Genomic DNA, 10,308 nt, shown 5'->3' with positions numbered 1-10,308 from the left:
CTGACCCTGCGAGGGCCGAAACCGCGGGTCAGCTCTGTGTAAACAGTTAAATAAACCCCTGATGTCAGTCAGACTCCTGTTGCAAAGGTTCATTTAGTCCTAATGGATGTGGGAGCTCGAAACCAACGGAGCATAGCTGCCGTCATTCAGGCTGTAGTGAGCGATGGTGCTTAGGAAATAAAAATAGGAAAACCTGCAGATCTGGAACTTTCTAACGCCTAAGGAAAGCTGGAAATTTCCCTTTAGGTTTTGCCCTTTTGGGCTCAAATAAAAATTCTTAAATTCTGTAACACAAGCATGAACATAAATACTTTTTTGATTCAAGTAATGCACATTTTTAGAGAATATTTTAGATCAATTTCTCCATTCTGTTAAACAGAATCATCCTATCCCAAGTGACGGAGAGCTGGTCTGAGCTAAGTAAGATGCTGGACGTGTCTTACAATAAAATTTATTATAGTTCAAAACCCTGCTACTATTGTCATTTTTACACCCAATTCTCAGTTTTCTTTGTTATAAATGCAGGGATTCCTTAAATTTTTCACATCACTTCACACTTTCGATATGAATTTAACTTTCCACACCTTTCTTTCGCATTTTCATCCCTTTGTTTTTCTTGTTTTTTCTTCAAAAAAGTGAATGGCAAGATGGAGGATTTCTATTATTTACACAAGATATATGCAGTTGAACGGAAAACCAGTTTCAAGAAACCGCCATATTGTTCTTCAGCCTCCTGACTGGACTTGTACTTTTTCCAGGAGGGAGGGTCCCAGCAGTTTGCTGAGGCGACATTATCTGATCAGTGAAGCTTTAAATCACTTTAAATAAATTGATAATCAGCTCTGAAAGCTGCGATTCATGGGTGCATTAGGGATGCAGATGTTGCCTTACGTTCTCAACCCTCTATCCTCGACCTCCTCCTGTCATCTGTGTGGTCATCATGTTATTATGATGATTACTCACAGAAACAGCCTGTGCCCCCCCACCCCCACCCACTCCCCATCACTGTCTCTTGACTCCTGAGGTTCTGCAGAGGAGGCTATCCCTTCTTTATCTTTCAACAGAAGCTCCTGGCACCTGAGCGGCAGGACATGCTCTGCCACTTCTTCATGTTACTTTGCTGATCCGCACGCTGCAAACCCACGAGGGAAGAGGAACTCAGTTTTCCAGGTAAATGCTTTTTTCCTCTTTTATTCCGAAAGGCCATTTGATTTAGCAAATGTATTTCCTTTTCATTCGTCCTGATTTCACTTTTTTATACTTTTTTATCAGGGGTGTCCAAACTTGTTGCAAAAAGGACCAAATCTGGTTAAAATGTATGAGGGCCAACCGATCGGCCTGCATTCTATGATCCATTGGAAAAAAACATTAAGTGCAAAGGAATTTATTTAATTTCATTTTTTTTGGAATAGGATACTTTTCATTACTTCATGTAAAACAGAAATGCTAGGGGTGTCAAATGATTGGGGTTGATTGTGATTAATACCATTTAGAGCTTTTCTGTTATTGCATTAATCTCTAATTGTTAACAATTCCTGTCTTGTGTTTTTGTTTTTACTGCAGTGGTTTTGTATAGTTGTACAGGAGCCGGTTTAGCTCGTGCTGGTTTGCGGCGCCTTCCATCCGTGGAACCAGGGTTCGACTCCGGGCTGCTCCCTGTTCCCTTCTCCACTTCTGTGCCGGTCCCAAGCCCGGTTGCTTTGAGAGGGTTGCGTCAGGAAGGGCATCCGGCGTAAAACATTGCCAAGTTTACCATGCGACTCGTTCGCTGTGGCGACCCCTGATGGGAAAAGCCGAAAGGGAATGGTTTTGTATAGTTGTACAATTATTAAAACATCTTGACACATCTCCTTCTTAAGCCAGCATTATATGAACCTGTGTGCAGGTTTTTTTTTAAAATAAAATCTAAATTTCTCTTGGTAGATTTTTGAGGCCAAACTCCCGCTCAGCATTCTAAACCAGAAGTCGGTCAAAGTGGTATGCCCTGGCCCAGACCGCAGCTGGACCTTCATACAGGTGGAGCAATGGCCATGGACCCATACAACATAGATGAATACCACCACTACGAGGGGTCCCTCTTCCCGGCTTCCACCCTCATCCCCGTCACCGCCATCTGCATCCTTATCTTCATCATTGGGGTGACGGGCAACACCCTGACCATCCTCATCATTCAGCACTTCAAAGACATGAAGACCACAACCAACCTGTACCTGTCCAGCATGGCAGTGTCCGACCTCATTATCTTCCTGTGCCTGCCCTTTGACCTGTACCGCCTGTGGAAGTACGTGCCCTGGCTGTTCGGGGAGGCCGTGTGCCGCTTCTACCACTACGTCTTCGAAGGCTGCACCTCGGCCACCATCCTCCACATCACAGCTCTGAGCATCGAGCGCTACCTGGCCATCAGCTTCCCCCTGCGGAGCAAAGTAGTGGTGACCAGACGGAGGGTTCAGTACATCATCTTTGCGCTGTGGGGCTTCGCTCTGCTCTCTGCAGCACCCACTCTCTTCCTGGTCGGCGTGGAGTATGACAACGAAACGAACCCTGACTTCAACACGGGTCAGTGCAAGCACACCAGCAACGCCATCAGCTCTGGACAGCTCCACATCATGCTCTGGGTGTCCACCACCTACTTTTTCTTCCCCATGTTTTGCCTCGTCTTCCTCTACGGCTCAATTGGGTGCAAGTTGTGGAAAAGCAAAGGCGACCTGTACGGCCCATGCATGTTGGCCCGGGAGAGGTCCCACAGGCAAACGGTCAAGATACTGGGTGAGTTTTCTGAGACAAACCCTGCTTTTAAAAAGAAAACATTTTCACTATTTGCTTTGTTGAAGTTTATCAGTAGTAACTCAATCCTCACTGAGCTTCTTTACCTGAAGGGACACCTGCACTTTAGGACGTTCAGAGGAACCGGGAATGTCATGTTCACATACCAACTAGCAGGATTTATGTAAATTTCTGGTACCACTTTCTTATTTAAAATGTTAAAATCTTCTTTGCTACAAAGAAACCCTGTCAATTACCAGTCTTTAAGGATCCTAATGCCATTTGAAGGACGTTTCTTGTGTTTGCTTGGGTCAATATCATCCTTCATTTGCCTCAAATGAAGGTCCTGCTGCAAAAAGCTCACGTGAGTTGATTAAATGTTAATAAGACAAATTAAGATTAATCATTTTAGGAGAAAAGTTTATTTTTTACTAATGACAGAATATTTTAGTCTTTAAATTTCATCAGAACTACAATGGAAACATTTTTTATGGTCCAACAATTCACTGAGTCACCAGCTTATTTATATACATTCATACAAAAATGGGTCAAAGTTAAAGATAAGATGATGAGTTAAAAATATTTTCAATTCTAAATGTACATACATGCATAAAAAGCAAAAACACTATATTACCAAAAGTATTTATTCACCCATCCAAATGATCAGAATCAGGTGTCCTAATCACTTTGCCTGGCCACAGGTGTATAAAATCAAGCACTGTCATGCAGACTTTCTGCACAGACAGTTGCTACAGAGCTCCAAACCTCATGTGATCTTCAGATTAGCCCAAGTCCAGCAGGCAGAGAGCTTTATGCAGTTAAGCCACACATCACCAAGTGCAATGCAGAGGCAATAAGCACGCCGCCACTGGACTCCAGAGCAGTGGAGACGCATTCTCTGGAGTGATGAATCACGCTTTTTCATCTGGCAATCTGATGGACGAGTCTGGGTTTGGAGGCTGCCAGGAGAACGGTACATTTCAGACCGCATTGTGCTGAGTGTGAAATTTGGTTGAGGAGGAATTATGGTGTGGGGTTGTTTTTTCAGGTTTTGGGCTTGACCCCTTAGTTCCAGTGAAAAGAACTCTAAATGCTTCAGGGTACCAAAACATTTTGGACAGTTCCTTACCCCCAACCTTGTGGGGACAGTTGAGAGCGGGCCCCTTCCTCTCCCCCAACATCCAACATGACTGTACATGACTGGCCTGCCCAACATGACTGTACATGACTGGCCTGCACAGAGTCCTTACCTGAACATACTGTAATAGAACACCTTTGGGATGAAATACAGTGGAGACTGAGAGTCAGGGCTTCTCCACCAACATTAGTGTGTGACCTCACCAATGCAGTTTTGGAAGAATGGTCAAAAATTGCTATAAACACTCCTCAACCTTGTGGACAGCCTTCCCAGAAGAGTTGAAGCTGTAATCGCTGCAAAAGGTGGACCGACATCATATTGAACTCTATTGCACTTCAGTTCATATGTGAGCAAAGGCAGGTGAGCCAATCCCTTTGGTAGTATAGTGTATCAATACAATTACATTTTTAATCTTGTCTTTAATCTTAATTAATCCAGGAGTTCATTTAATTTATCTTCCCCTTGAACAAAAAAAAAAAAGAAAAACAAGAATATATATTTTTAAATAACTGTAAATAAAATCAGTGATGAAGGAGCTAAAACAGCACTCTGGTAACAGGCATTAGTTGTTGGGAGAGGGGAGTGGATAACTGAATCCAAGTGCAGACACAAACTGATAGAAGTTAGGTTATTTAATTTGACTTGGCAGGCAGACTGATAGGCTGGCAGGCAGACTGATAGGCTGGCAGGCAGACTGGAAGGCAGGCAGGCAGGCAGACACAGGGTGAACAATAATCTGGCGCTGGCTGGAGATCCTCCTCAGGAATAAATAGGGTCTGTGATGGCCTGCAGGTGGGGAGGTGCTGATTGTAGAGATGAGCAGCAGGTGTTGGGCTCCAAGGAGGAGGCATGCTCAACAGAACCACAACATTAGTAAGTGATTCAGCAAATCTCTTGATCCATTTTTAAATTATTTCGTCAATTTGTTTCACTGGTGTCAGCTGGCAAATCCTTTTGAAAAATTATCACATTTAGTTACATTTCTAGATTTAAACAGAAAACTTGAATGTTTTTCAACATTCAATCTATTATCATGAATTTAATCCACCCCTAGTTATTGTTCAGATAAAAGTATGTTTAGGATCCATTTTACAGGATAATGTCAAATAGATAGTGATATCATCTGCAAACAAGTTTGCACTACAATCATGCAAAAGATGAAGCAAATCCTTTAAAGAGAATAGTAGCTGCCCCAGGCAACTTCCCTGAGGAACTACACTCAGTAGACATGCAGAAAAAAGGAAAAACTGCATTTTGTTGGATATATTATTTATTCAGCTGACTTTTGATCATCTGAATTTATAAGATTTAAACAGTGAGGCACAATATCCAATTCTACACTAAAGCCAAGTTAGTTTCAACCATCACATTATTATCAACCGTTAGTTTGTCCATCAGAAATGGGAATGTGGAGGTATCTACTTCACATCTATAAGGAAACAGTATTTCTAATGAAAAATTACGCTATTATTTGCTCGAAGACAGCTTTTTTCATGAACTTGTTGAACAATGGAAGAACACTGACAGGTCTGGTCCTTCAAGCTGAAGAAAGTCTTTCATTTATTTTCTTGAAGAGGAAGGGGCATAGTAGATTTCCAAGACTGGGGGAAAACTCCGCCTTCAAACTCGGATTTAAAACACCTTTAGTTACCTCCCATCCACATTATATTAACCTGCTGAGTCATTTATACATTTCTTTTTTGCTGTAATGTGCAACTGGTTGTAAAATCAAAACACATAATTTATTGTTTAATATATCATTCATTGTATTTTAAGGAGATATAAAACCACCAGTATGAAATCCACTTACTAATTTCTCAAGCTATAAAAAATGGATAAAAATTATTGAAATAATTTGTAATGTTTCACTGGAAATTTCCATCCACTTCAGTAAAGTTGGATTTTGAATCAAATCAGGAAGTAGTAAATAATAGATGATTAATTACTGCTAATTAATTTGACTGATTAATATTTTGGGTGTTTTTTTTTTGTTGGCAAAAACCGTGACTCTATCTGGCAACACTGGCAGAGATTCAATGATGATTTAAAGCAATTTTTAAAAAGTGGTCAAGAGTGATCTGAGGGGCTGTTTAAAGAGGAAAAGGCAAAGAGAAAGCACGACATTTGTTGCCATACTTCCATTAGGGTTGGAAGACATTATTTTCATTCGTCATCTTTTAAACCTGTTTTGTCCCTTACTGGGTCACAGGGCTGACGGAGCTGATTCTGGCCACTTGTGGGCAAAATAGGCAGATAAAATGGGAAAAACAAGAACAGAATAACTTTGTTTCTTTTTCCCTCTTTAGTAAAACCTAAAAAATTAAAGAAAAAACAGAAAATCCTCATTTTTTTCCTTCTAGGAAGTGAGGGATAAACAAATTAGTGCATGAAATAAATTAAATGTTTTTCCAAGTAAAAATAACATATATTAATACATTTCTTTAACATTTAAACGTGATTTCAGTTTTTTAATTCTCATAAAAACATTTGGATTCATGACATTGACGTAAAAAAATGCAACCGCTGCAGAGGGCCCCATGTTATTGTTCGCCTGGGGCCCCCAAACTGCCAAGTCCACCACTGCACATTTCTCAAATAAAGCTTCCAGTTTGAAAGAAAACTCCAATCACTTCAGGCCCCCCATGGACATAACACGTTTATCTTCTGTGTTTCACTGAGTATATCAGAGCAATATTCTGCAACTTTGAACATGACCAAAAGCAACATTTCCATTTTTAATTTAATATTTTAGGCACAAGGGAGAAAAACTGCAATTAAAGCTATGCCTGTGATTTGGTGAAATATACATCCTATGATTAACTTTAAATTGTAAAAAGCATACTCAAGCCATAATTTGATTTAGATTTTACCATCATTATTTGACCAACATTTTTTTGCACCTTAATTTTATTTATTTTTTCTTTTCGGTTTATTTTTGTTACGCCATTCCTCAATTTCCAATCATTTTGCCACATTTCTTACCAGGCAATAAAATCCTTTTTTAACACAGCCCCTTTTTGCCCTCTTTGCTGAAAGGAAGATGCCTCTATCTCCTAAGAAAATTAAGATTTTATTGTACTAATAAGAATATGTTTTAGATATTAGAAAGCATTCTAAAATTTAATATATTTCTTCCTGGTTCAACTTTGTCACCCTTAAACAAAAAAATTCTCCCTCTAAAATCAGTCAGGCCACCAAAGTTGCTCAAGCACCAGTGACCTGTACAGGCGATCAGTGATGAGGAAATCCTCCTCCATCACTGAGGACGCCGCTCACCTTGTCCATCACTCCTTCTCTCTGCTGCCATCAAGCAGGACATACAGAACCCCATTGACCAAAACTTTTTTTTAATCCCAATGCAGGCACTCTGCTTCATTTCCAAAAGCACTTTTTTTAAACTGTATGTGTTTGGTGCTGTCTGGGATTTTCATGATTGTTATGTGTTTTTTAATTTTTCAAGCTATTTTATTAGTTTTGTTTATTTTTTTCATATCAAGTGTTTCTATCTATCTATCTATCTATCTATCTATCTATCTATCTATCTATCTATCTATCTATCTATCTATCTATCTATCTATCTATCTATCTATCTATCTATCTATCTATCTATCTATCTATCTATCTATCTATCTATCTATCTATCTATCTATCTATCTATCTATCTATCTATCTATCTATCTATCTATCTATCTATCTATCTATCTATCTATCTATCTATCTATCTATCTATCTATCTATCTATCTATCTATCTTTCTTCAGGTAAGATCTAGCTTGATGACCACTGACCATCACTTTTTGAACTTTCTAATTCCTATAAGTCTTTTCTATTTCCACTGGTGCCTCCATCTTTAGTTTTTCGTGACCAAGTCTTCCACTTTTAGCTTTTATTCCAGATTTCATCCACTTTTACTGTTCATTCTTTCTTTTCTATTTGTAATAAACTTGATTTGGATTCAAATTCAGATACAGTTGAGATCATTAGTCATTTTACTGAGTACCTAACCCACAGCAAATAAACTAGCAGAACCACTTTGCTCTCTTCAAACTGATTGAAATGTTGTGTTATCTAACACTTCCGTGACTCACATTTAATCCTTTCAAATCCCTGTAACTCATCTCAGATCAAGCACAAAACTCATTTTGCATCATTTCCTGATTACACGCTTCAGGTTGGCTGTCTTACGCAGAAACTAAAGTCAACAGAGCGAGAACATCATTCAGGGCCGTTTTTGTTAGGAAAACCTGAAATCCCATCGGTGCACTCACTGTTATTTCTTAAACAAACAGAAAAATAATGGCAGGTTTCTAGTTTCTTCTGCCGCTTCTGAGAGTATTACCCAACAGCTTAAGCTGATTTTTGAAGTTGTTATTTTTTAATGACTTTGAAAAAGGGTAAGCTGGTGCCACGCTTGCTGATCTGATCTGTTTAATTATTCTGCAATGACTTATGCTAATCATGTCCTGCCACTGCGTCTGTAGATCGGAAGTGTTTGTGCGAGAAGTCTGTGGTCACGCTGGCCCGTTTTATCCAAATGTTTAGTCCTGACACATTTATTATAATTGTAAAAAGGTTGCTCAGCAAACTGAATTGCTTGTATGAATGCTCATTTGCTTCCACGGTTCCTCCTCAGTCTGTTGCACCTGTCATGAGTCACTCAGGGACATCTCATTTGTGTTTTGTTCCTAATTTGTTTCATAACTAACAAGGACACACTTTGTCGATTCCAAAACGGTAGCCTGGTTGAACTCACACACTTGTGACAGTTTTGCCTTTTTGATGGATTTATAGTGGGTTTTCTCCCCATTTGACTCTTCTTCAGTCTTCATCTTCTATATTCTTTCATGGTTTGACTATTCTCTGTATAAGATAACTGGAGTGACTCCTCCCCCCTGTTTTTTTTTCAAACAGGAAGTACCTGCATCCTGGAAAAAGATTAGATGGAAAAATTTTCATTGCAGGATGGACAGGTGCAGTGTCTCCTATAGTTGTTTGGAAACCCCAGATAGGAAATAAAACTCTGTTATTCATAATTATTGACTGTGTAGAGCACCAAAATTATTTTTAAGTTGTTTTTAAATGTATTTTCGCTTTGTTTTGTTGTTGTAATAATTTCTAAAATGCTAAAACGTATTTAATACTTCTATGTTCATTTCCTTTTTTAGTGGTGGTGGTGTTGGCCTTCATCATTTGCTGGCTGCCCTACCACATCGGCAGAAACCTTTTCGCCCAGGTGGATGACTACGAGACTGCCATGCTCAGCCAGAACTTCAACATGGCCTCCATGGTTCTCTGCTACCTCAGCGCCTCCATCAACCCTGTTGTCTACAACCTGATGTCTCGGAAGTACCGGGCAGCAGCCAGACGCCTCTTCCTGCTGCACAAGAGGCCAAGACAACCCTGCCGCAGCCAGAGACAGCTCTGTGTGATCGATCAGATCTCCTCCCTGAATGAAAGCTTGACGGGGGTGTGAGCATGAGATCAGGGGCAGAAAGGGAGATGTTCAGACCTTTTTAAGTTCTGGGGGGAATTGGTAATAAAGGCAAGACAAACACCAAGCGACTCTGCAGTAGTGTTTAAATTAGGAAATAAAGGGCCCATATCATGCTATTCTTAAGCCTTTCAGAGTAAAATTATATCTACATAGATATATATGATGATAGATTACCTTTGGCACAATAAAGAATTTAAAAAAAAAAATATTTTCGCTGCTAATTTTTACTATCAGGAAGTAAAATGGCTCAATCTCTGAAGCACTGCCTTTCGCTCCTTGTGGGTGCCGCCTATTTCATGACGTCAACCTAGAGCCAGCATCAGCAGTGTGTCTGGGTTTCGCCCACGAAAACAAACAACATTTGGACTTTTGCAAAGATGGATGTGCATGTTGTGCTTTATTGATATTTCAAGATTCTTAATTTTGTCTGATTAAAGATAGGAACCGGATAATGATAAATCATGTAATAAAATGGTTACGGTAGAACAGGGGTGGGGTTATATAAGTTCGCTTCCTTCCACTCCCTTTCAAGCAATATTTATTAATATGTCTAATTATCCAAAGTTTGATTAGTTATTGTATGAATGTATAACTGATGATTGTATTGTTTTTGTGTGTTATTCCTATTTGCTTGAAATAAACCATTTCACATCAAATCAAATATGAAAGAAAACCGTTCAGCCGATCACCGCAAGTGTGTGTGTTTTAGCCCGGGGGCGGTGCTGGCAATGCAGACACTTCCTTGAAGGGGCGGTTCTCATTTATCTACGTCACATTGTAAGAACCTGCTCGTTTTCGTGGGTTAGGGAGGGGGCTGATGCTTATAGCTCAAGTTTTTAGAGGAATGCTCACAGATGCGTTAACAGATCAAAATACCACTTTGGGGTTGTTTATAGTGAGGAATGAACACTATA

At 39.7% G+C, this 10,308-nt stretch overlaps 1 protein-coding gene across 1 annotated transcript; it reads left to right on the top strand.

The window, feature by feature from the left end:
- The first annotated feature begins 1,850 nt into the window (after positions 1-1,850).
- On the top strand, positions 1,851-9,877 carry LOC101173159 (growth hormone secretagogue receptor type 1-like). Its single transcript, XM_023961692.1, has 2 exons — positions 1,851-2,766; positions 9,066-9,877. Exons 1-2 carry the CDS (start codon positions 1,980-1,982, stop codon positions 9,371-9,373), a joined length of 1,095 nt encoding a protein of 364 aa, XP_023817460.1. The 5' UTR covers positions 1,851-1,979; the 3' UTR covers positions 9,374-9,877.
- The last annotated feature ends 431 nt before the right edge of the window (positions 9,878-10,308 follow it).

This window comes from Oryzias latipes, chromosome 13 (genome assembly GCF_002234675.1).
Source record: "Oryzias latipes chromosome 13, ASM223467v1".
Classification (NCBI taxonomy): domain Eukaryota; kingdom Metazoa; phylum Chordata; class Actinopteri; order Beloniformes; family Adrianichthyidae; genus Oryzias; species Oryzias latipes.
This window is presented reverse-complemented; position numbering and strand designations above follow the sequence as displayed.

Coding starts and splice junctions, on each gene's coding strand:
- LOC101173159 (XM_023961692.1), top strand. CDS start 1,980: ATGCCCTGGCCCAGACCGCAGCTGGACCTTCATACAGGTGGAGCAATG. Junction 2,767..9,065: donor GCAAACGGTCAAGATACTGG/GTGAGTTTTCTG, acceptor TTCCTTTTTTAG/TGGTGGTGGTGTTGGCCTTC.